Here is a 25,435-nt window from a genome sequence, read left to right as displayed (position 1 = left end):
TTTCTTTGGCAGTGTTCTCCATCACCACTACGTCATGAACAGACATTATTATTAATGTTAGTGCACAATCGAGGTGGATTAAGTTTCCTTGCGCGCCAAGGTCCGAATTCCACGGGGCTCGTAGGCTGATTAAGCAGGAGAAAGACCGCGCCGATTGCTACAAGAAAACATGCCTGCCACGCTACATTTGGCTGCCTCACTTTCATATTAGAAACTCATGATGGCTCCCCATCAGTCTATCCCATCGCAAGTGTCACAAGTCTATTTCTATTCTGAGCGAACATGGCCGGACAACAAATGCAAGCTCTGGTGACCGAATCCTCGGCCGGTGGGTCGACGAGGATGGTCAAGAAGCAGATTCCTGTCCCGGAACCTGCCCCGCATCAAGCCCTGGTAAAAGTGTCACATATTGCACAGAACCCGACAGACGGTAGGTCGGAACCCGTTACTAGTCTCGAGACGACAGAAGTTCGATTTCCTAACTATAGGCCGCAGTTCAATCCCTCGACGGCAATGCTTTCGGTGACGGCGCCGTTCTCGGGTGCGACTTTGTGGGGACGGTTGAAGCGGCCGGCGACAAGTGCAACAAGCTCTCCAAGGGAGATATTGTTGCTGGTCTAATTTGGGGAGGTCGGTGGCCCTTCCGAACGAGTGACTTGAGAGCATTTTGTGACTTCCATCTAGGTGAAATCAAGGGTCTCGGCAGCTACAGCGAATACACCCTCGCGGATGACAACATCAGCTTCCGCGTGCCCAAGAACATAAGCCCTGAAGAGGCCGCTACATTACCGCTAGCCTCAATGACGGCTTGGCTTGCTCTGTTCTCCAAAGAGTGCCTTGCAATCCCTCAAGAGGATGGATCGAAGACGTCACTCCTCGTCTGGGGTGGTAGCTGTGTGCCGGCCCAATACATGCCCCGACTACGTGTAGCCTCTTGCTAATCGTGCACCTCTACAGCGAGCGTGGGATTATACGCCATCCAGATAGCCGCGATGCAAGGCCTTAACGTTGTCACGACATGTAGCCCTCGCCACTTTGACTTGGTGAAATCCCTGGGTGCGAAGCATGTCTTCAACTACCGCGACGACGACGTAATCGAGTCCATTGAGAGGACGACGCCCGGCCTCAAGTATGTCTTCGATACTATCGGGAATAATTCCTCCTCGGGCCTGGCATCCCAAGCTATTGATGAAAATGGTGGACGGCTCTGCACCGTGCGCCCGGGGAAGGCCAACACCGAGGACGTTACGAAGCAGACGACTGTGACGGATGTCTTGGTCTGGACTGCGTTCTTGAGGGATCATCAGTACGCACAGTTCAAGTGGCCGGTAAGTTGTGTCGCCACAGGGCTTCGTGAAGGGTGGTTACTGACAGCGGAGTAGGCTAGCGAGGAGGACCACAAGCTTGGTACCGAGCTCTACGAGAAGCTCCCCGGCTGGGTAGAGGCTGGCAAATTCAAGCCTAACAAACCCAAGGTGATTTTTGGGGGTCTTGATGGCGTTGAAAAGGGGTTCCAAGTGTATCGGGACGGAGCGATCTCCGGCGAGAAGGTAGTGTACAAACTCTGAGGCCCTGGGTCAACTCGCTACGTTCGCGCATGCAGCCACGTTGGTACGGTACTTGCATACTAGCGCATCTTCGCGCTTTCTTTAAGCTGGAACTCATGACAACTACTATGCTGGGTTTCCGTCACAACTCGTTACACCCGTGAGAGCTCCAGTGCTTTGTGGTAATCAACAACTCCTATTTATCATGTAGATATGGGAGCCTCTGTGTCTATGTTGGACAAATAATGCGGAAAGCCCGACCAATGGGAACCTGCTACACGCGATGTCAATCAGCACAGGAATAAATAGCTGAGACTTTGCAGCAAGGGGCTTCCATCATCAAGGGCTCGCCGTGACATCTGACTTGACTGAAGGATGCGTAAGCTGTACTGCAGATAAGACAGCTGGGAGCGGAGGATAAGCTTAACCTGCCACTTGGAGACCTGTTGTTCCAGTGTCATGAAGACTGATGTAAGCACCTAATAATGGACAATCATGCAGCGCTCACTGTTGTTGATGAGCGTCCAATGGTGACAACTTTATTCTGCATGACAGCTCGACGGGTAGACACTTGGAAGGATGACCCCGCCATGTCAGGAACCAACAGCGCTCGTCAAGCTTGGGCAGATAATTCTGAGCTTAAAGCGTGTCATGGCCGCGTTCTGGGTCAGCTAACCATTGCTAGTCTTATCGCTCGGGAATGACAGACCGCGGAAGTACGGCAAACTTATCGAGGTTTCCCGAATGCCTCCCTCATTCCGTGGTGCCGGACCCGACCGCTAAGAAAGGAATCCCTGGTCGCCTTCCAGAAGCAGACGGCGGATCCCCGCAGCGGCAGATGGGGCCAAGATAACGCCAAGATGCTCAATTGGCCAATGCCGCAGTTCCGATGCCGCGGTAGGGGAAAACGCGAAAGTCATTACGATTCGTGATGGTTGTGTGTGTAGAGCCAACATGAGTGGACGAACGTGTAATCTGGGGAACTTTTTGAAATCCCCAAAGGCACTTTTTGAGAATCCTATCATCGGCTGACCACCGACCAGGGGCGAACTGATAAGCGGGAGAAGATGTCTAGGAGATTGTCGTACGCGTCGGGCCATGTCGCTTCTATCAGTCGATGCGACGTTGTACCCTTCATACTCACATTAGTGTGACCAGCACCACCCTTCATAATAGCTACGATGCCGCGCCGGGAGCTACTCTCTTGGCACCTCTGGGCGTTTGCTTGTTTTCGCCGCAAACCCATCGTTGCAAACCCTCAGCCTCAGCAAGATGGCAACTGACATTAGCCATACGCCGCCAGAGTATGTGGACCCTGAAAAGTCACTCGCGCAGGGAGAGAAGCTCAACATCAAGACGGCACATAATCTCCACGGCCAGGACATCGAGCTTGAAAATGGACATCTCGCGGAACTGGAGGTTGATATGGAGAGGGTGCTCGACGAGGAGGGAGAAGGGGATTACGATGCCGATACCTCACCGTTTCCTCAGGTCAGAGCTGTTGTGCCGGAGACAGACGACACTGCGATTCCCGTCAACACGTTCCGCGCCTGGTTCCTTGGAATTGTAGGCAATTGGTGGTCCAACCGATGTGAGAACGCAATACTGACTTGCAGCAAAGGTCTTCGTCTTCCTTGGCGCCGGCGTAAATCAATTCTTCTCATTGCGCTACCCTGGTGTCCACATCGTGTCTCTTGTCGCAGAGCTGATTGCGTTCCCCATCGGCGTTGCTCTCGCTAAGATTCTGCCTATCAGCCGCTTCAACCCCGATCGGCACTTCAACATCAAGGAGCACGCCCTCGTGACTATCATGTCCAACGTCTCTTTTGGCTTTGGCTCAGCTGATGCGACGAACATTATTCAGGCAGCCAGGTTGTATGGTTTCTACATCCCGCCAGGATTCTCCGTGCTCGTCGTCCTGTGTTGTCAGCTCAGCGGATACGCCGTTGCAGGTCTCGCGATGCCGTGGCTTGTCAAGCCCGCTAGCATGATCTGGCCAGGCGTGCTCAGCAACGTCGCTCTTCTCAGCTCTCTGCACTCAAGAGCAAACGCCGTCGCCGACGGATGGAGAATCACCCGCATCAAGTTCTTCATGATCGTCGGTGGATGCGCTTTCGTCTGGTACTGGTTCCCTGGCCTCATCTTCACGGGTCTCAGCTACTTCACCTGGATTTGCTGGATTGCACCCAACAACCTGGCCGTCAACCAGGTCTTTGGCATGGTCACCGGCATGGGTCTCTTCCCTCTGACCTTCGACTGGTCCATGATCGCGTACAACACAAACCCGCTTCTGAGTCCTCACTGGGCGGCGCTGAACGTCTTCTTCGGCTTTGCGTTTTTCTTCTGGATCATCACGCCAGCGATCTACTACACCAACACCTGGTTCACTTCGTACATGCCCTTCTGTACGGCCGACGTTTACGATCGATTCGGCAGCCTTTACAACGTGACAGAGGTTCTCACGAACAATGAGTTCGATCAGCAGAAGTACTCCTCGTACTCTCCCCCGTATCTGCCCGCAACGTTTGCTTTCGTCTACGGGTTGTCTTTTGCTTCAATCACAAGGTATGAGCTGAGTCATGTCAACTGCCGGTAACTCTCTTCTAATCTTCTCACGATAGTGTCCTATCCCACGTCTACTTCTTCCACTTCGAGGAAATCATTCATGCTATGAAGGGAACACTCAAGCTCGACATTCACGCGCGCCTGATGAAGTCATACAAGACTGTAAAGTGGTGGTGGTGGTTGGTAATTCTCCTCGTCGTCTTTGGCATGGCAGTCGGTACCGCAGAGGGCTACGACACCGGTCTTCCGTGGTGGGGAGTTATCCTAGCCTTCGTCATCCCCGCAATCTACATGGTCCCTTGCGGCATGATCCAGGGTGTCACGAATGTGGATGCCAACCAGCTGAACGTGTTGTCTGAGTTCATTGGAGGTTACATGTTCCAGGGCAAACCCATTGCCAATATCCTCTTCAAGATTCTCAGCACAGATGTCGTCGGTCAGGGGCTGTACTTTGCAGCCGACATGAAGCTCGGCCATTATCTCAAGATTCCGCCTACGACTCTCTTCTTTGCCCAAGGTCTTGCTACCATCCTCGGAGCATTGACCCAGACTGGCGTCACACTTTGGATGTTGGGCAACGTCGACGGTATCTGCACCGAGGACCAGCCCAACGGCTTCTCCTGCCCCAACGGTCGCACAGTGTTCTCATCCTCAGTCATCTGGGGCCTCGTCGGACCCGCTCGCCTCTATTCCGTTGGCGCCATCTATTCAGGTCTCTTGCATTTCTTCTGGATCGGACTCATCTTGCCGCCGATTACGTACTTCATCTTCAAGAAGACGAAGTCTGACTTCATCCGTAAGATCAACTGGCCGCTCATCTTCGTTGGAACCTACAATGTGCCGCCAGCCACGGGTATCAACTATTCTTCGTGGTACATTGTCAACCTGATCTTTAACAAGATTATCTACCGCAAGTTCTACGCCTGGTGGAGCAAGTACAATTATGTTCTTGCTGCAGCATTGGACACTGGGCTCGCCATCAGTGGTATTGTCATCTTCTTCGCAGTCACATACGGTAAGTCATCCTACACAGCCCATTGAACTCTAGATTAACTTTGACCTTAGGCCCCAATGCACAGTTCCCTGATTGGTGGGGAAACACCGTCTGGAGTGAAACCGCGGATGGACAAGGCCTGCCATGGTTACAGATGCCGGATGTAGGCTACTTTGGACCTGCGAACGGAACGTGGTCTTAGAAATGCGTGCTCTCAGATTAGAACAAAGGCTATTAACGACTAAAGCGCGACACTGGACCGAGTTCAAAGAGTGGTCTCCCGTCCAGCAGGCCCTTGCCAAACATGCAACTAAAGAGAACACTTCGAACAATTTCACTTAGCCCAAGCGTGTCGATTCCTCCAGAATCCTTGATGATTGAGATAGCACCTTGAATGTGTTTCGAAGCCATGTGCATGTCACAAAGCATGATCTACAGCAGAAGGTCAGATTTATTCCTGGAGTATCGCACTTGGTGACAGGATACTTGAACCTAACAAGTTTGAAGTTTACCTACCTCGTCGAATGACAGCACCAATGCTTTCGCAACACCAGTACGTCGTAATGGTATTTCGCCAGAAAAGAGGGCACGGCGCAGGTCGCTTATGTGCTGGAGCTTATACTTGACTGCCCAGTTTCCCCACTCCTTTCCGTGATTGAGGGACAAATGACGGCTGGCTGCGAACAAGAATCCCTGGAGGAAGTCAACGTCGGTAGAACCACAGAGCAACCAGTTATTCCGTATGTGGTCGAAGTTCTCGCCGAGATAGCACAGCACAGGGCATTGCGAATCCATATTGGGAACAATGACTTGACCATCTACGACTCACCTGTCAGCATACAACACCCTTGCAGTGCCAATGACCTCGAGCGAGCTTCAAAAACGGCATAAAAGATATGTGGTGTCTTACAGTACGAAAATAACATTTTTTCTTCGGTTGTGGAAGACTTCAGAAAGCTAGCCAATGGCTCATGCTCAAATGCACCCGAAATTCTGCTTGGGATTGACGGCGCAGTCACATGTTGCGACTCAACGATATCTCTTTGTGGACGACTGAATTCATATTCTTTCCCTCCTTGTTGTCTCAAACTCATCGACCGACCATGACTTTCAGCTTCTATTCTCAATTCTGGATTGCTGAGATGGGCCAGCTGGCGCTTTCTTGATCGGGCATGGGTCACCCGTGCTGCGTGAGAGTGAGCCTGTCTCTTCAAGCGGGCTGAGCCTCTCTGGTTGGGATGCACCATTACAATGAATTCCATGTTGGTAATTCGGAGTGTAACAAATGTCAGGAAATTGCGTCTCAAAAGAATCACTTGCTACGGAAAGAAGTTACGACTACTAGTAGTTCGGATAACAATGGCCTTTAGCAACAAGAATAAGAGATACTTGTAGAAGAGACAGATCATAGGTAGGTAAGTAAACACTGATATTTGTCAGCGGTGAAGTTGATGGCTTGATGTAAGCAGTCAGCATTGCCAAGGTGTACTCCTACTCCATCGAGCTTAGCGGTTGACTCTATTCCAAATGAAGCTACCCTACTCCGTAATGCTTGGGGGCGACATAGTCTACATGTGGTACGGAACTTTGTCGACAAGCTGTCCGTACAAGGCTTCGAAAGCAGACACAATATCCTCTGGAAGCGGTCCTTGTTCGATCATGTCGAGATTGGTCTCCAGCTGCTCCGGGCTCGAAGCTCCAATGATTACCGAGTCGTCGTGCTCCTTGCTGAGGATACTGTGATACACCGTCCACCGAAGCGCCGCGGCATGGCCGCCGATTCCATGCTCAGACGCAACTTCGAGCGCCTTCTCCGTCGCCGCAATGATCGATTCTTTGACGTACATTCCTGCGTATATGCTTCCAACGGGAATCTTGAGCGTCATTAGACATCTGGTCAGTGTCTTACATCTTAGTCGAGACGAGTAGGAAAGTCTTACCGATGTATCATATCGCCCACCTGCTTTCACCTTCTTGTGGTTACCGGCAAAGAACCCAGCCGCAGCGGGGCTGTATCCGTAAAAAGCGATATCGTTTTTGCGCAAGACAGGGAACAAATCCTTCTCGCCTCCTCGCACGAGCGGATTGTAATGGCCCTGGTACGCACTTGGCTTGATGAGGTCTCGTTCCTGACAAATGTCGACAAACCGCTGGACCTCGGCAGCGGAGTAATTTGAGATCCCCCATTTCTTAATCTTACCCTGTCGGATCGCCTCATTCATCGCCTCACAGGCCTCTTCAAATGGTGTCGTTCGGTCCGGCACGTGCAGATACTCGATGTTGATCTGTTCGATCTTTAGAGCCTTTAGGGATTCGTCAATCTCTTTCAAGATTTTGTCCTTGGTGTGACACCCTGGCGATCTGGATGTGACCTTAGTGTCGATCGTGAAGCGCTCTCCCGCGTTGGCTGCGCCGAGCCTGGGTTCAGAGCTTGTAGGCGCTTTGGGCGAGTACATGCGCGAGGTATCAAGCTGGTTGTACCCGCGTCGAGCAAAGACATCGAGAAAAGCGTTCACTTGGTCGGGTGTGTCGTAGCGTGCCATGGGGTCGGCAGATGAATCTCCAACCTGCGGAAATCAGCTTTTTGGAGCCAGGGTAGATCCTTCTCACGCCGTGGGCAAGCTTACGTTCGCCACACCTAACACGAGGTTGATGGGCAGTTTGAGGGCGGATGACATTGTGGCTGATGAAACTTGACGGCAAAAGTGAGGGGAGACTGGCTTGTGTGCGATCGTGTGATTGCTGCACGTTGATGGGATTAATACATCTGAGAGGTTAGCTAGGAATTTGATGGAAATCTCTCTGGTTTAAATGGTTTCAAAGTCCGACTACCTTGTGGTTCTCAGAATCATCAGATGCATCTGACAATGCGCCCAGTGCTACTCCTTCTTGTTCGGGCAACTGCAACTATGAGCCACTGACTAAGACGGGCATCAATTCGTCAGCAAAACAAAGCTTACCCCTCTGGTCTTGCGTCAGGAAGTACCTATCTGGGCAATAAGCTATGTGACCATGTGTGACGCTTTGATGAGTTGAGGTGAACCTTCAGATGACCGGAGTTTCATGCCGTGTCCCGACGGACTCGACGGACTCGACGTACTACTTGTTGCATCTTACTAATCTCTATCAATCTGATGATCCGATCATGGTGGGGAGCTTCACGATTTGGTTAGTTTTCAGGTCTTTTAAGGTTTGAATCACAGCCTACTGCAGAAAACAGTAGCTTCGAAAGTGCAGAAGTTCAACAACGACATCACTCGCAGATATAGAATGACATCTCCGCGGAAAACATACCATGGCTTCACCCAATGGCTTCAAGATCTTCAGCGTTTTCCCAGTTCCCACATGTTTCAAGTACTTCAAAGTCAAGACATGCGAGTGCATTCAACTTTGAGCAAGGTGTTGCGAGAATTGTCACGTACAATGTTATATAACGATAATAACGGGCCACGATAGAGCTTTAACAGAACCAAACGTGACTTTTATTTGGTCATCGTCCAGATGAATGATCTAGTGCAGAATTTGGTTATTTCGCAGGTCTATATGAAAATCCAAAGTTTCGGAGACGTGAATTCTGGTCAGGTCGCGCGTCGAATGACAATGATCATGAGCCAAGATGAATTCATGATAGCATCGACGAGCTGGGCGGACGTCAGAACACGACCGGAGAGCCGAATAGCCCCAAGCTTTTCTAGATCAGGTATGATCGTGCCACGGCTCAGCTTATCATTTCATCCAATTCACACTTCTCTCCGTGGCTTGAGATGACCGCATGGGCTTCAATTTGATGTTTAAATCTGGAAGATTCTTATCTTAAACAAGACAACCAAGAGACTTGGCTGGCATAATGGTGCGCCCCAACGCCCTGGCCGTTTTGGTCCTCACTTCTCAAGTCTCAGTCTCAGTGCTACGCCGGCAAGGGTAATGGCTTTCGAATTGCACTGCCAGGTTCTTCTAATTTCACCTGAACGTTGGTATGCTTACAGGCTGTCTGATAGTTCTCTAGATGAAGTTTCCTAGTCGCTTAGCTAAGGGCTGAAGGGTGTAGCATCATACCCCATAAGAGGGCAACGAAACGAGCGCGATGGTCGCCTGATTGCTTCCGTCAACTACTGCCATATCTTCCGGCTCAGTTTGATCATCGACGGCAATCACGATAAATTTCGGCACAAAATTCTACAATATTTTTGTCCCCAGTGCCGAAAAAGGCGAGGACAGCCGTGATGTATGGGGCTCTCGCATATCCTTCATCTTCGCCGCGATGGGCGGCGCCGTCGGTCTCGGCAATCTCCTACGGTTCCCCTCAATTATCTACAACAATCACGGCCTTCAATTCTTCATTCCGTATCTGATTTCACTCTGCTGTCTGGCCATACCCACGTTACTTCTCGAAGATCAGCATTGGTCGAGCTTACAGGGGAGGTTGCGTCCTTGCGTGGCATCATGCCAAAAAGCGTGCCAAGGGCGTTGGATTCGGTGTCGTTTACATTGGCTACGCCATTGTCATTTACTTAGTTCCGATCATCGCCTGGATTATGACTTATTTCCGATACTCATTTCATAAAACGCTTCCATGTACAGGACGGAATACCGGATTCTTCGCGGGAGCAGTCCTCCAGAACGTGGACCCTATCGCTGGAAACTTAACAGCGAATGGGGGTACTGTCCAAGACTATACGGCTTATCCCGGCATGGGCATGGTTACCGAGACTACTTTGTGGAATCTGTTCACATGGTTTGGTCGGTATTCGTACCTGTGGTTGCATTCCCAAGTCGTCCATCGCTCCTTATGACTAACCTTTTCCAGTATACTAGTCGTGTGGCTATGCATGTTCAAGGGGATTGGAATCACTGGCCGAGTAGTGTACTTCATAATGGCAATGCCGATAATCCTCATGATCGTTTTGGTCGGCCGTGGGTGCTCTTTACCAAACGCTGTTAATGGCATAATAATCTGCTAGACTGAGTGGCATGGTAAGAAGCTTGCATCGGGCACCATCTCGCAAGAAGCTTGCGTTCAAGTCTTTTTTAGCACTGGAATCGGCATGGGGTGACGTTCCACTTCCTTGAGCTTTTGGAAGAGGACCTTCAACTGACGTGAGCTCCAGATACTACACGAGTAACGCTTCCTACAACCCCAAGTACTCCAATGCCGTCCAAGACGCTCTGATAATCTGCATCTCCAACTCTCTTATCGAGGTCATCGGCTCATTGTCTGTCTTCGGGATCGTTGGATACCTCGGTATGCACCCCGAAACCAGCAAAAGACTCAACACATTCGTCGTTGGATTACTCATATACCAGGAAGCCATCGCCGAGATGCCCGCCGCAAACCTTTTGGGGAGTTCTCTTCTTTGCGACGCTCTTCATCTTGGGTCTTGGTGACTTTGGTGACTATGGCCTGCGATACAGACTGGGGCAAGAAGTTCTCCCGCCCTTATGTATCGTCTGTCATTGTCGTTGCCTCGTTCCTCATCTCTCTACCATTCTGTACCGAGTTCGGATACGTTCTAGTTGACGCGGCGGATACTTGGATCAGTTATATGGCTCTATTCTGGATTGTGTGGTGCGAAGCTGTGTGCGCTACCACAATCTACCGCTTCCGCGATGTCGTTGATCAGTGTGGCTTCCTACCTTGGTCCTTGTGCAATATTCTTGGCTACATCGGAGGCACCATTATCGGTCTCGCTGTCGCTCATTTAGTATCTCCGGAAACTGGTCCTGGTGTTGATGTTGGTTTTGGAATGTTCGTCATCGGCATGGTCTCTTCGGTGCTGGTCTCGTCCGACACTATAGCTTACACACCTAAGTTCTTTTCAAAGAACACATATCTGAGACGCTTTTGGTATCTAAGATCCTACTCCGTACGTCCTCGCGTTCGGCCGTTCGCTGACAGTGTTGGTTTGCTTGCTTACTGATCCTCTTAGGGAACCAACTTCGCCGAGACCTAAATGCTACGATCTCCATCAATGGGCAGTGGAAGATCCCGACCATTTGGGGATTCATCCTCAAGTACAATACGGTGCCGATTGTGGCGATCATATTCTCCTTTTCCTACCCAAACTTCTATGCCAAGAATCGGATGGACCCGCTACACATTGCTGGGTTTGCCTTCATGCACAAAGTCCTTGTCAGTTCCCTCGTTGGGCTGATCATACCCCGCTGGTTCAATATCCTCATTCCTGAAAACAAGAAACTCGAGGGCGACGATCCTGTCATGCCTGGCGTCATCTTTTCGAGGGTCAACGCGGAGGGAACGCTCAATATTGATGGGGTGGCACAAATTGCCCATGATTCTACCATCGATGCTCAAGAAATCTGCGATGAGGGAAACCCTACCCGAGAAACAAGGTCGTCTGACGAAAAGATCGATGACAAGCAACAGTAAGGCGGTCAGGCACATGCATGTTTGAGTACCAAGTAAATGCCCATTATCACAAGTAAACAAGTGAATGCAAATGATGATGATTTGCGTCATAAGTCGCGCGGGCACGAGCCGCTCTCTTCGTGCCTCTATAGGAAGGTGATAAAGACAATGAACGATTCGCGGGCTTGGAGTCCTTGGCGTCAACACCCTAGATATGTCCACGTACTTCTGAAACGTAAGGAGGAGCGCCTTGAAAGACTAAGTTTCGGCTGGTGTGACTCTTGCTTTTGGGGGATTGGCCGCAGTGAGACTACGTGTTTTCCCTTGAAGGGTGCTGCAATAGCACAGAATCGAAGAGGTTGGTAGCCAGTCGATACGGGCTCTCCGCAACAGCATCCCTGCAAGCCAAGACCCCAATGCCGAAAAAGGATGGTGGTTTGTACACCGACGATTAATGAACGAATGACGGTCGTCTTTCAAGGAGGAGTTGATCGCCGGTGGTGTTACCTGCTCGTGACTTCATAAGAGCTCAGATGCGCTGTAATGGTCGTAAACTATCTTCTCCTCCCGTTGCTTCAAGTTTCGTTCCGTGATACTATCAATCCTCAGCATCAAGAAGAATCAATATGAAGGTGGTCAACCAAGTAGCAACGCTCTTCTTCGTGTATGAGTCCGTCAACCTTCCTCACAGAGACTTATCACTAACATCAACAGCGCGGCACCGATTGTTGCCCAGACCAGTTCAGAATCGTTTCTTTACTCGATCCTGCCAACTGATTCATTGACACCCCTTCCTACCCCGGTGCCGCTTCCTACCGTGGTGGAAGACGGCTGTCCCACCGCAACAGAGCTATCCCTGTGTCCCAGTTGTACCGGCGAGGCACCGCAATGCGTTACGGTGTCGACTCTGACGCAATCATGCGGCTGCCCTAGTGTAGCTGCGACAGAGAGCTTCACATTCGGCTGCGACAAGAGTGCCTGCCCTAGGGTTGGCTGCAGCACCAGCTACACCATTGTCTCTGGCGAGGAGGCATGCACAGGTAGTGCAAGCGTGTCTGGCACGGCCGTAACGACCGACGTGGTCACGGTGACAACGACACATGCCTCTACAGCCGCGACGGGCTCGCAAGCCGGTACGGCATCAGGTGCCTCGGGGTCCTCGGCTTCTGCTAGTGCGACACCAAATGCGGCAGGAAGACTGGCCGTCCCTTTCAAGTTTTGGTAAAAAGCACTTGAGGATTATGTTCTCATACATGGATGAAATGTATAAAAAATGGCTGCCTTAACAGCGCCCCCGAACCTTTCTGTAGAATGAATGATAGTGTGGGATTACCCAAAGGCAGTCTCTCTTCGCCTGATTTCGTATTTTCAAGGCATACACGTGCCCTGAGTAGCTCTTAATATCAGGTTGACATAATGGAGACTCAAGTTGCTGTCCACGTTTCGGGCGTCCATGACTCCGGGCTAAAGTCTGGCCAGTAAAGTCCCTGAGCTCCATCGTTGTAAATCGACGCATCTATGAACTGCAAGTCGAGGAGTGGCTGCGCCAGAAGCTCCTGCAACGACGGTTCGTTAAGTGCCATACCAGCGGTCGTATTTTGCTCCGCGAAAGGTTGATTGAGACTGACTGCAGCATCCGTGAAAGCAGCCGTCGTATCGCTCAGCAAAGCCGTCGAGTCTGCCGCCATGGCGAAATCACCACGGCGTACATGAGCTGCGGCCATTGTAGGCTTCATGGCGTCGATGTGATGGCAGAACTCCTCGGCTGCATAGTTACCATTATCTTTCAGCTGGGACAAGAATTGAGCAGCTTCTTCAAATTGTTCCCTATCGTTTTGACTCTCCTTTCCGCTTAGAAGGCTAGATGCCGCCAGGATGGTGGCAGCCGAAAAAAGGTACTGAGTGTAGAAGTAGTCAAACGTTGCAAAGGAGCCGTCGATCCAACATTCGGTCAGAAGTCGACAAGTATGACGAGCGCAGCGTATGCAAGTTTCTGCCAGAGTCATGGCGGTGGCCGGGACTCGAGGTTCTGGGGTCTCTGGTGTTCCCCAAGACGCTACATGTGTTCGCAGCACGTGGAGCAGAATCGGACGGGTAGTGCTGATAGCACACTGGAAGAAGTTAGCGGGTTGATACCCCCTCTGGTAACGATAGCCTGGCTAATTACCTGATTGAAGTTAAGATGCAGCGAGATTGGCTTTGGCATGCGTTCCGATGTAGGCTTTGAGTCGATGTGAAGCTGCGGCGGTAACTCCGCCGACCACCCACGAAGATCCTTCAACGCCTCTTGAACTCTGTGGGATAATGACGTGTCTTGTGCTCTTCTTCGATATATGGAAGGCACCACCTTTCCCAGTAAACCGGCGAGCTTGACACTGGCAACGAAGTAGGATGCATCGGCAAAGTCATCCGCTGTGTTATCGTCGACAACCGGGTTCGATGGCAAATCCACTTCAATATCGATGTCTTGGACGGCAACGGGGTGGCTTAACTTGGCTGCCCACATCCTGTCAAAGATGTAGGCTGTCCACCATACCCTGACTCTATGCTCTCGGGCGGCTGCATCCCTGAGTTGAGATTCAGGAACGTTCAGATGAAGGCCCATGACAACGGCAAGCCTGGTTGCGGAGCCGGCAAAGGTATAGGCAGTATGTCGTCGGTTGAGCGCGAGGGAGTAAAAAGACTGTCAAGACTCAGAAAAGTTAAACCACACAACACAGTCTTGTAGCGATCTTACCAGTAACAATCGTAACTCAACAACGTCGATTCTCGGTCGTTCGCTCACGATGCGCAAGATGCGGGTTGCCCGTGCAAAGTAGCCCATGCCAGGGAAGTGCTTTTCTGACGTAGCAGACCGGGTCGAGTACATGGCGCCAATAGCAAACATTGCCCACAGCTTACTTTTGAGAAGGGAATCGCTTTCAGCTGGGTTCTGAAGTGTCTGTTCTAAGGTATCCAGAATAGAACTCTTTCGGATAATGTGGTAGCAGCGGCTAACATATCTCAAGGCAACTCCGACAAGAAAACGTGCTCTTGCCGGGCTAGGCCAGGGGCAGTCTGTATCAGACAGAGCGAGCAGCCTCTCGTCTGTGGCGTAGTTCACCCGCGGGATGTGACTGCTCTCGGCTGATGATATCGCTTGACGGAAGCGGGTAGCGAATGCGGCGTCTGAGGCCTCGCCAATGAGAATCGGCGTGTGAGGAATATTCATGTCGAAGAACCATGGTCGTTCATCAAGCGATGGCGCTGGTATGGCAGTCGCGTTGCTGTCTGCTGTCTCTTTTATTGGGGCAACGACTGTGATGTCTGGGAGCAGGTTGGCTGCTCGAGGTTGACTTCCAATGCTCCCATTGCTCTTCAACCGCTGATTTTCGGCAATGAGGTCATCGATGTAGCTATGGGTCATTTAGTTGATAGTTCTTTACACTTGTCGCTCATAACCCAGAAGTGTTACATCCAAGGTAGGCAGGCTACGACTATAACATACCGTTGGCTAACTTTGACCATGCGGTTTCGTCGAGGGTACGTGCATTCTGCGCCCTTGCTTGCTTGGCGACAATTCTCACACGGTTGGCCACCCGAACACCTCACTTTGCGAGAGTGACACCTACGACAGCTGATATGGCGAAAACGCTGGTGTTAACCACGAGGGAACCTTCCGCAGCTTTGCGGCGCGGCAAGTGATACTCACGCGGTAGGTTTGGTTTTTGGTCGGGATGAAGCCGACGAGGATACCGGGTCGGACCTCAAAGCAACCCTGTCTTCCGCACTGGACGCGTCGCCTTCCGATGTCATGGTGGTCTATCGGTATGCCGGATTAGGATACTGCCCTCGTGAGGTCCGATGTTTTCGGGAAACGTGAAGGGACTCCGAGGGGCTCAATGGATATTGGAAGACACCCTGTCACCTTCCAAAGTTCCTATAAATTGTGACGTATCCTGGAATACCATCGCTGGCTGATAGTCATCAGCACTAGTTTGGTAAAAGTTTCTTTGTTGTCACAGCGAAACGTTTGGGGGTAAAGACTCTGGCCTAGCCGAGATATGTCGGCATAAATGGCGCATTACGCCGAGAAAGGACTGTGATTTCTCCACATAATCGGCAAGATCCTAATTTTGCCGAGATTCCCGTCATGATCTTTACCCCACAAACTGTCCAGGGGGTTAACCAGTTTCCCAAGTCGGCTTCATGCCATGTTGCCGACTACTCAGACCAAGCAACCAACCACCGGCGCCCTATTTTATTCGCATTTCCGTCACAAGCCCGGACCGGGCTTGATCACGTCGCCTTATGCGTGCATCACGTCGCCCTACAAGGCCCACTTAACGAAACATTTGAGTCAGAGGAAATGTAGTGAAAAAATGGAAGAAAATTCGCCTGCCGAAGGGGTTCCTCCCGACCGGCGGAGAGCTGCAGGAGTCCGAGACTATATACACTCGGAGGATTCCCCGATGCATTCTGGGTCGTTTGACGATACTTCTGCATAGAGATCAGCTTACTTTCCTTTCTTTAATGAGAGTTCACTCGCCATGGATTATTCAAATGCCGAAAAGCCAGACGGCGTGACCGCCGCTGTCAAGATCCCTCATCTCAGCCCCGATCCGCTGACCGGCCCCATTCCGGCCGCGGCCGCCCCTCTTCGGCCCGTGGCTGCAGCAGATGATGAGGTGATGGAGATGCCAACATGGAAGAAATGGGTGACACTTGCGGTTGTTTGTTGGATGGCCTTGCCCGTCACCTTCTCCGGCAGCTCCATCTTGACAGCGACGTCCGAGGTTGCTGCTGACTTCAATGTCTCAACGCATGCCATCACCACAGCGAACGCTGGCGTGTTCATCGCCATGGCTATGTCTGCCTTGATATGGCTGCCTACTAGTAACATTCTTGGCCGCAGAACAACATACCTCGTTGCCAACTGCCTCTTGACCCTGTGTTCAATAGGTTCGGCACTCTCCAGTAGCTTTGCCTGCTTCACGGCTATTTGGGTCATAGGAGGAACAACGGGCCCTTTCTTTCTAGTTGCCGGACAAACCATCTTGGCAGATATATTTGAGCCTGTGAGTAAGAAATAAGCTTCCTTTTTCTAGTCTATTGAGTCTAACAGTTTTCAGACAACTCGCGGAACTGCTGTGGGTTGTTTCTTGGGAAGTTGCGTGGCGGCAAACGCAATTGGTAAGTTAATAGACCATAATTCTGCGAATGAGCCTTCAAACTGACAGTCTTCAAGCGCCATTGACGGGAGCTGTCATCGTGACCTTCACCAGTTGGCGAGTCATTTACGGGGTCCAAGCTGGCATGACATTCGTCGGTCTCATCATGGCCTTCTTCTTCGTGCCAAAAGCGAGCCAACTGGCGCATCTGAAGATCGCCGTCGCAGAAAGAGCTCCTATCCGATCTATGGGTGACTTGGCTCACGCATTCAACCCTATGGGTGTTCTTCGTCAATTCAAATATCCTAACATCGTTGCAGCTGTGAGTTACTAGGCCCTCTCCCCATTGCTCAACTCCCTTTCACCACTTCTGACCTGTATTGCAGAACTTTGCCTGCGGACTCCTGGGATTCAACCAGTACGGTCTTCTGAGTTCTATCCGACGAGTCATCAACCCTCGTTTCGGTCTCACCACCCCTCTTATCAGTGGTCTCTTCTATCTCGCCCCCGGAGCAGGTTTCCTAATGGGAAGCACGATCGGGGGCAGAGTCTCTGACCACACTGTGAAGCGATACATCCGAAAGCGCAATGGTCTTCGCCTGCCTCAGGACAGGCTCAAGAGCAGCTTGCCGGCGATCTTCGTCGTATTGCCTGCCGGCACCTTGATTTATGGATGGAGCGTACAGAAGGAAGTAGGTGGAATAGCTTTGCCTGTCATCAGTTGCTTCTTTGAGGGCCTCGGTCTCATGTGGTCCTTCAGTGGTTTGAACACATATTCCGCCGGTAAGACTTTCATGGCACCTTAATTGTCACTTGGGCCAAGATTAATCTCTTTCTCCAGAGGCAATGCCCGAGCGTAGAACAGCTGTCATCAGCAGCAAATACATTGTCCAGTACAGTTTCGGAGCTGGCAGCGTTGGCGGCCTAGTGCCGATGATCGACGCCATTGGAGTCGGCTGGTCTTTTACGATTAGTAAGTCCCTCAGGTTGCCTGTTTTTTCCCTTTTAATATCCCATACTTTACTGACCATAACTTAGCCGCATTCTCCGCTCTTCTAGCCGGCGTTCTGGTCTTGGGTATCTCCAAGTTTGCATCAAGGGCTCAAAATTGGGCAGAAAAGAGCAACAGCGATGATTCAGATTAAAGTTGGATTAGATTCAGGCCTGACGCTGCGGAATTGCATTTTTTTGGGAGTACATTGGCATAGCGAATGGCGTTTATGGGGTCCCATTTCAATGTTCTGGCCTTCATTCAAATTGCCGTCTTTTGCTCCTTGTCCAGGGCACCACCATTTATCTCCCGATTCCGATATGAGTCAGGCCAGAAAGGGCACACAAGCAGGTTCCGTCACAAGAGAAATGAAATCTCAAACATTCAATATCGTCTGTCTGACCCAGCATCTGAAGGGATGAACGGGACGCCTTAGATTGCATGGGTACCTGATGTGGCGTCTCGTTACGCCCGTTGACAGGCGGACAAGGCATCTGAGATGCATGAATCCTTCAAAGCCTACTGGCTCTTAATCTTGTCAACCAATGAGTATATAAAGCCTTTGGTACAGTGGCACAGCAGTCGTTTCGCGGCACTGCCACAGAAGCTGGCCTGCCAATTCGTCCGACCGACCTAGAGCCGCCGCAGAGCTGAGAGGCAGGGCATTCATGTTGTTCGATTCCGGCCACCGCCCCCCACCAGTTTTCCACACTAATCATACCAATTCACTTCCTCGCCATTGAGGCCACGAGCATCAAACCGTTTCTATGCGCGATCGACTTCTTGCCGGGCGTCTCTACTCTAATGGTTCCGGTTCTATAAACGTCGACGGACAAGTCGTCTGGACCTCAAGACAATCAATGGGCAAGAACAATGCCGAAGAATGCCAAATATTCCGACAGCGATAGTGTCACGAGATATAGGTGAGGTTAAAACTGCCCATAAGAAGTGGTCCAATTTGTGTGACAGGTAGCGACCGTGGGAAAGTTGAGGTCTAATTTCCGTCTAGCTCAAGCCATATCAGAATTCGGCGCCGCTATCCAGAGCCGCAAAGATGACGCTCACATCCGGTTCAAGAATCTACAGACGAGAAGTCCGTCAAACGCGACGGAGGTATTGCGATTGACGGAGGAGATCAACAGCGATGGAGCTCGTCACCATGGCGCTTGGAAACTCTACGCTACCCGCCTTGTCAACGTTTGGGACAGAATCCGTCAGTTTGCCCCGTAGGTGATGTGCTCGTTGGAGGTGCCCAGAATCTCTTGGCTTCCGGCGTCTGGGCAATAGTCAGGATGACTCTCGAGATATGCAGTGTGCCATTCTAAGCATCCATCACTGAGCCTTACTCTTATCGCGCTCACAGGCCCTCTTGAGAAACTGATGAAAATCACAGGAACCGGTCAGCTTCTTGCCTTATTTCGACGAGGTTTCAGCCCTGCTACTAAGGATTGGTGTTTCGATCTCACTGCAACAAGACTTTGTACTTCTCTTCACGACGTAGCCGAAGACTCAAAAGTACATTGGCGAATATACATGTATAATCGTTTTCGTTCACATCTGTCAGAAGATCACCGTCGATGCTCAAAAATCATTTGCTTCCCAGTTCGCAAATGTCTATCACTTCTTCGTTCAACGCAGTTTTCAAATCTCTGGAAGACGAATTGCTATCATGGGGTCAGTTCGAAGACCGCGTCTCAGTTCTCGTTGCAAGAAGCAGTATTCAAAGTCACTCATCTACCTTAGTGCCCGGATATACCATCACGGAGGGACAAACGAGAAGGGGTTAAAACATAAATAGGTATTCCTCAAAAAAGGTTTAATTTGAATTGGTCGGAATCCTTCCCAGGTCCCAATAATCGTCATAAGCCGTTGCAGTAACTTTTGGACAAAGTCGAAGATACACTGAGTGTGGCTGAAATATCGTCGAGTGTAACAATAACTAGAAAACTACGCTCTAATTACCACGTTTTGGCTGTCGCCATAAGTGGCCTAATCGCAGCCAGAGATGCGAATCTAGCAATCCCGTATTGCCGTATGTAGTTCATGTTCAGTTGATGACTTCTGTCCGGAGGAAAACTCAGGTTGCATCTCTTGATACAGCTTTTGGAAATTAGGTTAACTTCTTGTGACGTATATGAGCCGATCCATAAAGGCAGTATGACTTACAGGTCCCAATGAACAAAACTGGCTGCATTATGTTCTTCCCTACAAAGCTCCATACAAAGAGTATACAGGTTTTTCTCTGTCGGAGCAAGTGCATCATCATCATTCCGTGAAGCCAGATTTTCTGTGATAGAACTTTTCTGAATTCGATGTATGATATTCCTTTGTGAACTGTCAGTTACTGGATTTGTGCTTGATGTTTGATATGATTTTACCTTGCAGAGAACACCGCATCATTTTCCTCGGCCCTATCATGTTTCAGGTTATCCCTGACAAGAACTGAGCGTTTCTCGATAGGACCTGTCATTGTCTGTGAGCCACCTCGGAAGATGTCGCCGGCCTCGCCAGCATTCTTTACAAGAACAGCATAGGAGGAAAGAGCGGCCCAGACGGTGAGAACAAGAAGGTGAGAAAGTGCCGTAGTCCTCATTTTTGACGGAGTAACCAAGATCTTGGAGAACTGTTGAAAATGTGATCAAGAGCTAACAATAGCGTTGGCTGAGGTAGAAGTCTGTTGAAGGTCTTGCTTTGTGGGGGTTGTTCAAAGTTAAATACTCGACTAAAGCCCTTTACGCATTTCGGTTAGTGATCACTGATTTGCCTCACGGCAACATGTTTGCTTCTTGGTACTGAAGTATCAATGGAGACATCGAAGACAGTTGTGGCCTTGACAGAAATCAAGATCACAAGGAAAGCAAACACTGATCGAGGTTTGAAAAAGCGACCATGGTCTGCTTGGCGGCCAAACGAATCATGTAACATGTTGTAAACATGAGAGTCTGAAGATCACAGCTTGGTGCTTGAGGTACAGAGTCTTTGAGCACTTTGTTTGCTTCCCCAACTTGTTGCCTGCAGTGTGTTGTGTTATCGCTTACCAATCGACCCAGAAACGCCACAAAATTAGGACATTGCAAAAAGTCAGAATTTCACGCTTATGTGACGAGATGCTGTCTTTCAGACAGGTGATACAACAATGCAGGGTGTCCGCAGGGGTAGGCAATGCAATGGGAACAATGGATTATTATGGTGCAAACAGCTGAGTAGCTTCATGTAGTCTCTAGGAGATATAAGCAGCTCGAGAATCTTTGATTGCCTCATCAAGCGATGTATACACCGGTTCTGGGCTTTGGCATCCGACAAATCAGCAAAGTTTGCTTTCCATACTTGCTTGATAGTGATCTAGGAATGAATAGAAGCCCATGTAATTTTCGACAAGAAAGATCGGCAACATAGCAATTGACACGAGGACGATCATTGCAGCTTGCTTGCTTTCGAAGTGATGAGCTGGAAATTGCTCTTGGCCTTTATGGCAGCTTGTCATGCTCGAAGTAGCAACTTCCCGGATGTGCAGCCCTTCATTTTGAGTATAAGTACTCGGTCTGCTTGCCATAGAAGAAAGCACCATCCCAAAGACTCAATCACTGACGAGTCCTAGAATAAAGCGGCTATTTTCTCCAGTCCCTAGCAAGATGCGTCTCATCCAAATTCTCCTTCTGGCCCTCCTTGCTGAACCCTCCTCAGTTCTCGGGGAATGTTACAAATCAGGACCGCGAACAGGATACGCCAACGATAACGACGTTCTAGATCTCGGCGTTGTGTGCGGCTTGCTTACAGGTCTCTACAACAAGGGCGAGTTCCGACGGATTTGTGTGCATGACAAGAATGGCATCAAGTGGGACATTGAGCTGAAGGTATCGACTCTATTTCTGCAGATTTGCAGTTGATTCTGACCTTTCGCAGTATTTTGGCAGCGGTGCAACGCGTACCATCCATAGCCCTGAGTGCGTGAATGGCTTCTCAAAGGAAGCAAAGTGCGCGCAAGGGGGGCGTACGGCGTACGGTAATTGGGAATACACGTAAGCTTTCACAACCCTCATGACACTGGGATTTAGCAGTAAGCTTATTGTATGTACACAGGGCCGATCCAAATAATGGACGCTGCTTTCGTAACCCAGATATTTAGGCTGGCTATAGGGAGCCCAAGGTCGTTTCATGCTGTGTTGTACAGTCTAGCTCCTCCTATAGGAGCGTTGCCTCAAAGCCTCTCATTACTACCTGCCCAGTGGTAACTCCCCGTCAAGATGGGCGCTAGTCTCGGATACTTTGGATACATTGAAACCAATGTCAATGTCACAATGGAAACAGTACTGCATGGAATCGCTCGATGGACCTTCTGATGCGTGTCCCCGAAACAAGGATTAACGGAATGGCCACCACATTATTCGCAAAAACACTCGCAATTGGGACTTGTGCATTTCCATCCTTGTTTTCCTTGCCGTTGGCACTATCATATGAGCGCGTTAGCAACGGCCTGAGCGTGTGGTGTTGTAAATAGTAAATACCTCGGCGGAGCATCCGCCATCAAATCCACCACACCAAGTCATGAAGTCGCATCCATATCGTAGATTGTACTCGAAGTCTGACATGGATCCTTGCGGAGGGGGCCAGGTGAAAGAAACGTCAGAGGTAGCACTGGCGGCAGTGATGGTACAGGCCATAGCCCAAGCCCACAAGTAGCGATGGTACAACATTCTTGTCTGCGGACCACAATATGTAAACACAAACACCTGGTGTGGACTTGTATTGAAACAAATGATCTTCTGAAAATGTTCAACCTACGCACTATAAGAAGAATTGTCATCCTTCAGCCTACCTTGTGCATATAACAACATCTTATAGACATTGGAGACTAGCAGTAAGGCATCAGAGTGGTTATTCGAAAAGATATCGCCGGTAATTTATCAACCCGCAAAGTGGGCTTGTTGGCGAAGCATGAAGACGGTGACCTCTCGATGCCTAGAATACCCACAAAGGATAATTAGTACTGTGGGTAGCGCACTTTACTCGTATTCGAAGTGGAAAAAGTACCATCTGACGTGTCACAAGAATTGGCCTTGGTGGGCAGACTCATCCTGTTTCATTTCAAGCCATTGTTAGGTATTAAAACGGGATATGCTTCCTGCTTGCCATTATTCGCGATGGCATCGTCCTCATACACTTCATATCTTCTGAATCACACAATATCTTGTTAATCTGGCGAGAAAAGCCATAACACGCTAGGAATATAATGTGTCAAGTCGATGCATACGGCTTAGTTAATATGCGTTAGTCAACCGAGAACGAGGTTGAGGTGTGTGCCAGGAATAGAGTTCATTAGCTCGCGGGTGTATGAGAGAAGCTTAACTCTACCGATGAGATCAACAATGTGTAGCTTGACTCCGATGAAGCCGTGAATTGTCTGAAGGGTGAGGCAAATTTTTTTGTCATTGGGTACTCGGCGGCGCATCATATTGAGTTCTGTTTGCAATCTACATCGACGTACAAAGTACTAGGTAATGTTATTACCTCATTGATGATAGCAAGAAGTATCAGGGGGTCTTCTCAACAGAACACTGAGTTCATCAAACGTATCGCAGTAGCCGTAGATCCTGTAGATGAGAAGCAACACCACAAGGAATGAGCAGTAGTCACATGCCGCATTCTCGGGAGGATCCGACAACCAACAAAAGTTCCCTACAGGTAGGCCTTGCATAGAGGTAGACCGCGGGTCAAGCTAACGCGACATGGTTGAATTATGTCAGCAAGCTTTACTTTGGATGGATCAATAAGAATTTCTCTCCGGCCCAGGGTGGTTGACTGGGGTCTCGCTTGAAGGCTCCTCGAGGAGGGTTAAGAAAGTCGGGATGAAATTCACACTTAATCGCCGTTTGGGTGGGGATCCGGCGCCTATAGCACGGAGGACCCTGCGGGGCAACGCCGGAATGCGCTAAACTTAGCAGACTCGGGGGTGGGAAATGCAAAACAGGGGGCTCTTCTCAGCAGGCTGAGACGAGCAGAAAATAAGTCTTGGGGTTTGCCTTGTGGCGGCCAGGATAAGCCGATCCGATAACTGGGTTTGGCAGGCTGACAGTAGCCGACCAGGGAGGTTGAGATGGCTGGTGACTCATGAGTTGCTTGAAGCGGCGATACCTTATGATGGACTGGAGTACGTATCTCGTATCTGCACTTTCTTTTAGGCAATGATATACCTATGAGGGTGAGTGAGTTCCAGAGTGAAGAGGTCCATATGTCTTGGTGAGCACCTACCCTTAGTACCAAGGAGATAACGGTCCGGCACCTATCTTGATGAGAATCAATCCGGTAACGGCAATGGACCGACTTACGGAGAATTTCATTAGCAAGGAAGGCAGGAAGGCAGGAAGGGAAAGATGTCTTGCGTGCTTGCATTTTTTTTTTTTTTTTGATCTGCCGCCACTGGTCAAACTGTCTCAGGAGGCAGGAGCGCAAGTGACGTAGATGCGGAGAATTTGCTGAGGAAGGTGCACCTCAGAGGCTCAGTCTGACTCCTGCAAAAAAAAAAAAAAAAAGGCGACCGCCCATGTTGGTTGGTACCTTACCTTACGGAGTAGGAGCGTAGGAGCGTAGGACAAGCGTGGAAAGGCGGGGCAGATTAGGTAATTGCCGCTCACCGACGCCTCCTCGTCGCTGGTCTCACCATCTCACAGAGGCACAGAGGCAAGCCGCCAGAGACCGCCAGAGAGGTGCCGGTCTCACAAGTGACAGGAGAGAAAAAGAAGAATTTGGAAAGAAAGGACGGCAGACTTTCTGCCCCGCAATGTCTCCACAAATGTCACCGTCACCGTCTCTCTGTCTGTCTGTCTGTCTGTCTGTCTGTCTGTCTGTCTGTCTGTCTGAGTCTCCTCCTCTTTTCTCCTCCCAGTGTCTTTCATGGAAGGTACGGATTCGTGGGCCGCTTCCATCTCCAGCAAAGGAAGATTCCTTCTCCCCTCTCAAACTGCATTTACTCGACTCTTCCCTGTCAACAACCCCTTGTTCTTTCCGTCTGCCCCCCCCTTCCATTCTGCCCTGCAGGAATTCCCCACTCCTTCGTCCTGGTCTTCCCGAAAATCCCCATCTGCGTATCTGCGTCCGCCGTCTTGTGTGTGCTGTTGCTGCTGCTCACATTCTCGTCGTCCCAAGGAACAAGCCCGGACTTTTTTTCTCCCTCGCATCCAGTTCGCTTCGCTGCCTCCTTGCCCGACGAATCATCGAAGTCTAGAACGAAATCAAAGACAAGCGACACCCAACGACGCCATTACCACTGACAAACAAGCCCTGCTTGTTCCCGGTCACCGACGAAGCGAGGACCACCCAACAGCGTTCCCCCTCTTTCGTCGTCACTCACTCGGTCGGTCGGTCACCGCATGCACCTCGTCCCGAGAGTGGAATTAAGGAATTCGCACCCATGTCATGGTGATGCCACATATTGCGACCTATCCATGTCCAATTCCTCCCGTCTGCCAGCCACGACTCTGCTTGACTCCAGCCTATTATTCGCTGATCTGACTTGCGAGCGACCTCACGCAACCTTTCGCTGCTTTGCGGATCGGATACCTGCACACGCTTCCCGCCTGGTCTGATTCACCACCTAATAGCTGTGCTACCTACGGACCCCGGATAATTGCTGGACCACCACTACTGCAGACCTACCCAACGCGACGTTGCACACACCGCAAACGCTGTCACGGACAACACACCACCAACCGCCGATAAATCACAAATCCACTAGACAACTCCTATCCCCGAGATTCGAGTAGAGCCCTGCTATCTACGACCGCCGATCAAAGACTTTTGACCTTGTTCACCGACTCACAACAA

The 25,435-nt window shown here is 50.3% G+C and overlaps 12 protein-coding genes across 12 annotated transcripts; 7 read left to right on the top strand and 5 right to left on the bottom strand.

The window, feature by feature from the left end:
* Positions 1–282: 282 nt before the first annotated feature.
* On the top strand, positions 283–1,568 carry BDP55DRAFT_733915 (chaperonin 10-like protein; the record flags this gene model as incomplete). Its single annotated transcript, XM_060580153.1, has 5 exons — positions 283–430; positions 496–630; positions 685–888; positions 958–1,328; positions 1,383–1,568. The coding sequence occupies 5 exons, from the start codon at positions 283–285 to the stop codon at positions 1,566–1,568; spliced, it is 1,044 nt and encodes a 347-aa protein (XP_060423428.1).
* Positions 1,569–2,339: 771 nt separating this feature from the next.
* On the top strand, positions 2,340–5,466 carry BDP55DRAFT_621480 (OPT family small oligopeptide transporter). The gene is made up of 4 exons (XM_060571352.1): positions 2,340–3,113; positions 3,169–4,112; positions 4,169–5,127; positions 5,178–5,466. Exons 1-4 carry the CDS (start codon positions 2,820–2,822, stop codon positions 5,306–5,308), a joined length of 2,328 nt encoding a protein of 775 aa, XP_060423427.1. The 5' UTR covers positions 2,340–2,819; the 3' UTR covers positions 5,309–5,466.
* On the bottom strand, positions 5,341–6,368 carry BDP55DRAFT_564750 (uncharacterized protein; the record flags this gene model as incomplete). Its single annotated transcript, XM_060570357.1, has 4 exons — positions 5,341–5,538; positions 5,623–5,924; positions 6,017–6,172; positions 6,209–6,368. The coding sequence occupies 4 exons, from the start codon at positions 6,366–6,368 to the stop codon at positions 5,341–5,343; spliced, it is 816 nt and encodes a 271-aa protein (XP_060423426.1).
* A 125-nt stretch (positions 6,369–6,493) lies between these two features.
* BDP55DRAFT_389297 (NADP-dependent oxidoreductase domain-containing protein) lies at positions 6,494–7,869 on the bottom strand. The gene is made up of 2 exons (XM_060567207.1): positions 7,047–7,869; positions 6,494–6,980 (listed from the first exon to the last, which is right to left on the bottom strand). The coding sequence occupies exons 1-2, from the start codon at positions 7,647–7,649 to the stop codon at positions 6,675–6,677; spliced, it is 909 nt and encodes a 302-aa protein (XP_060423425.1). The 5' UTR covers positions 7,650–7,869; the 3' UTR covers positions 6,494–6,674.
* Positions 7,870–8,953: 1,084 nt separating this feature from the next.
* Positions 8,954–11,494, top strand: BDP55DRAFT_708092 (Sodium:neurotransmitter symporter family protein; the record flags this gene model as incomplete). The annotated part of the gene is given in 8 exon segments (XM_060578090.1): positions 8,954–9,027; positions 9,304–9,486; positions 9,506–9,846; positions 9,922–10,043; positions 10,068–10,156; positions 10,215–10,450; positions 10,519–10,974; positions 11,034–11,494. 8 exon segments carry the CDS (start codon positions 8,954–8,956, stop codon positions 11,492–11,494), a joined length of 1,962 nt encoding a protein of 653 aa, XP_060423424.1.
* Positions 11,495–12,099: 605 nt separating this feature from the next.
* On the top strand, positions 12,100–12,698 carry BDP55DRAFT_698213 (uncharacterized protein; the record flags this gene model as incomplete). The annotated part of the gene is made up of 2 exons (XM_060577766.1): positions 12,100–12,137; positions 12,188–12,698. 2 exons carry the CDS (start codon positions 12,100–12,102, stop codon positions 12,696–12,698), a joined length of 549 nt encoding a protein of 182 aa, XP_060423423.1.
* Positions 12,699–12,736: 38 nt separating this feature from the next.
* BDP55DRAFT_389272 (fungal-specific transcription factor domain-containing protein) lies at positions 12,737–15,471 on the bottom strand. The gene is made up of 5 exons (XM_060567206.1): positions 15,165–15,471; positions 14,961–15,089; positions 14,211–14,868; positions 13,641–14,156; positions 12,737–13,584 (listed from the first exon to the last, which is right to left on the bottom strand). The coding sequence occupies exons 1-5, from the start codon at positions 15,266–15,268 to the stop codon at positions 12,898–12,900; spliced, it is 2,094 nt and encodes a 697-aa protein (XP_060423422.1). The 5' UTR covers positions 15,269–15,471; the 3' UTR covers positions 12,737–12,897.
* Positions 15,472–16,002: 531 nt separating this feature from the next.
* Positions 16,003–17,768, top strand: BDP55DRAFT_698211 (major facilitator superfamily transporter; the record flags this gene model as incomplete). Its single annotated transcript, XM_060577765.1, has 6 exons — positions 16,003–16,530; positions 16,585–16,645; positions 16,701–16,945; positions 17,010–17,406; positions 17,465–17,596; positions 17,662–17,768. The coding sequence occupies 6 exons, from the start codon at positions 16,003–16,005 to the stop codon at positions 17,766–17,768; spliced, it is 1,470 nt and encodes a 489-aa protein (XP_060423421.1).
* Positions 17,769–18,278: 510 nt separating this feature from the next.
* On the top strand, positions 18,279–19,624 carry BDP55DRAFT_389201 (uncharacterized protein). Its single transcript, XM_060567204.1, has 3 exons — positions 18,279–18,537; positions 18,624–18,827; positions 19,008–19,624. Exons 1-3 carry the CDS (start codon positions 18,498–18,500, stop codon positions 19,355–19,357), a joined length of 594 nt encoding a protein of 197 aa, XP_060423420.1. The 5' UTR covers positions 18,279–18,497; the 3' UTR covers positions 19,358–19,624.
* Positions 19,625–19,988: 364 nt separating this feature from the next.
* BDP55DRAFT_758271 (uncharacterized protein) lies at positions 19,989–20,539 on the bottom strand (the record flags this gene model as incomplete). The annotated part of the gene is made up of 2 exons (XM_060580802.1): positions 19,989–20,237; positions 20,384–20,539. The coding sequence occupies 2 exons, from the start codon at positions 20,537–20,539 to the stop codon at positions 19,989–19,991; spliced, it is 405 nt and encodes a 134-aa protein (XP_060423419.1).
* A 707-nt stretch (positions 20,540–21,246) lies between these two features.
* On the top strand, positions 21,247–21,637 carry BDP55DRAFT_733908 (uncharacterized protein; the record flags this gene model as incomplete). The annotated part of the gene is made up of 2 exons (XM_060580152.1): positions 21,247–21,468; positions 21,518–21,637. 2 exons carry the CDS (start codon positions 21,247–21,249, stop codon positions 21,635–21,637), a joined length of 342 nt encoding a protein of 113 aa, XP_060423418.1.
* Positions 21,638–21,659: 22 nt separating this feature from the next.
* BDP55DRAFT_681806 (uncharacterized protein) lies at positions 21,660–22,379 on the bottom strand. The gene has a single exon (XM_060576227.1). The coding sequence runs from the start codon at positions 22,306–22,308 to the stop codon at positions 22,078–22,080; it is 231 nt and encodes a 76-aa protein (XP_060423417.1). The 5' UTR covers positions 22,309–22,379; the 3' UTR covers positions 21,660–22,077.
* Between the last annotated feature and the right edge of the window lie 3,056 nt (positions 22,380–25,435).

This window comes from Colletotrichum godetiae, assembly GCF_030913485.1.
Source record: "Colletotrichum godetiae strain CBS 193.32 chromosome Unknown BDP55scaffold_70, whole genome shotgun sequence".
Taxonomy (NCBI): Eukaryota; Fungi; Ascomycota; class Sordariomycetes; order Glomerellales; family Glomerellaceae; genus Colletotrichum; species Colletotrichum godetiae.
The sequence above is the reverse complement of the archived record's forward strand: the minus strand, read 5'-3'. Positions and strand labels throughout refer to the sequence as shown.

What these genes read in the sequence shown, in the direction of transcription:
- BDP55DRAFT_621480 (XM_060571352.1), top strand. Translation starts at nt 2,820, where the DNA reads ATGGCAACTGACATTAGCCATACGCCGCCAGAGTATGTGGACCCTGAA. An exon ending in GCGCCTGGTTCCTTGGAATT is followed by an intron (nt 3,114 to 3,168) that starts GTAGGCAATTGG and finishes CTTGCAGCAAAG; the next exon opens with GTCTTCGTCTTCCTTGGCGC. An exon ending in TCTTTTGCTTCAATCACAAG is followed by an intron (nt 4,113 to 4,168) that starts GTATGAGCTGAG and finishes TTCTCACGATAG; the next exon opens with TGTCCTATCCCACGTCTACT.
- BDP55DRAFT_389297 (XM_060567207.1), bottom strand. Translation starts at nt 7,649, where the DNA reads ATGGCACGCTACGACACACCCGACCAAGTGAACGCTTTTCTCGATGTC. An exon ending in GTGGGCGATATGATACATCG is followed by an intron (nt 6,981 to 7,046) that starts GTAAGACTTTCC and finishes ATGACGCTCAAG; the next exon opens with ATTCCCGTTGGAAGCATATA.
- BDP55DRAFT_389272 (XM_060567206.1), bottom strand. Translation starts at nt 15,268, where the DNA reads ATGACATCGGAAGGCGACGCGTCCAGTGCGGAAGACAGGGTTGCTTTG. An exon ending in CCAAAAACCAAACCTACCGC is followed by an intron (nt 15,090 to 15,164) that starts GTGAGTATCACT and finishes TCGCCATATCAG; the next exon opens with CTGTCGTAGGTGTCACTCTC. An exon ending in ATGGTCAAAGTTAGCCAACG is followed by an intron (nt 14,869 to 14,960) that starts GTATGTTATAGT and finishes AATGACCCATAG; the next exon opens with CTACATCGATGACCTCATTG.
- BDP55DRAFT_389201 (XM_060567204.1), top strand. Translation starts at nt 18,498, where the DNA reads ATGCCAAATATTCCGACAGCGATAGTGTCACGAGATATAG. An exon ending in GATAGTGTCACGAGATATAG is followed by an intron (nt 18,538 to 18,623) that starts GTGAGGTTAAAA and finishes ATTTCCGTCTAG; the next exon opens with CTCAAGCCATATCAGAATTC. An exon ending in CAACGTTTGGGACAGAATCC is followed by an intron (nt 18,828 to 19,007) that starts GTCAGTTTGCCC and finishes TGAAAATCACAG; the next exon opens with GAACCGGTCAGCTTCTTGCC.
- BDP55DRAFT_681806 (XM_060576227.1), bottom strand. Translation starts at nt 22,308, where the DNA reads ATGTTGTACCATCGCTACTTGTGGGCTTGGGCTATGGCCTGTACCATC.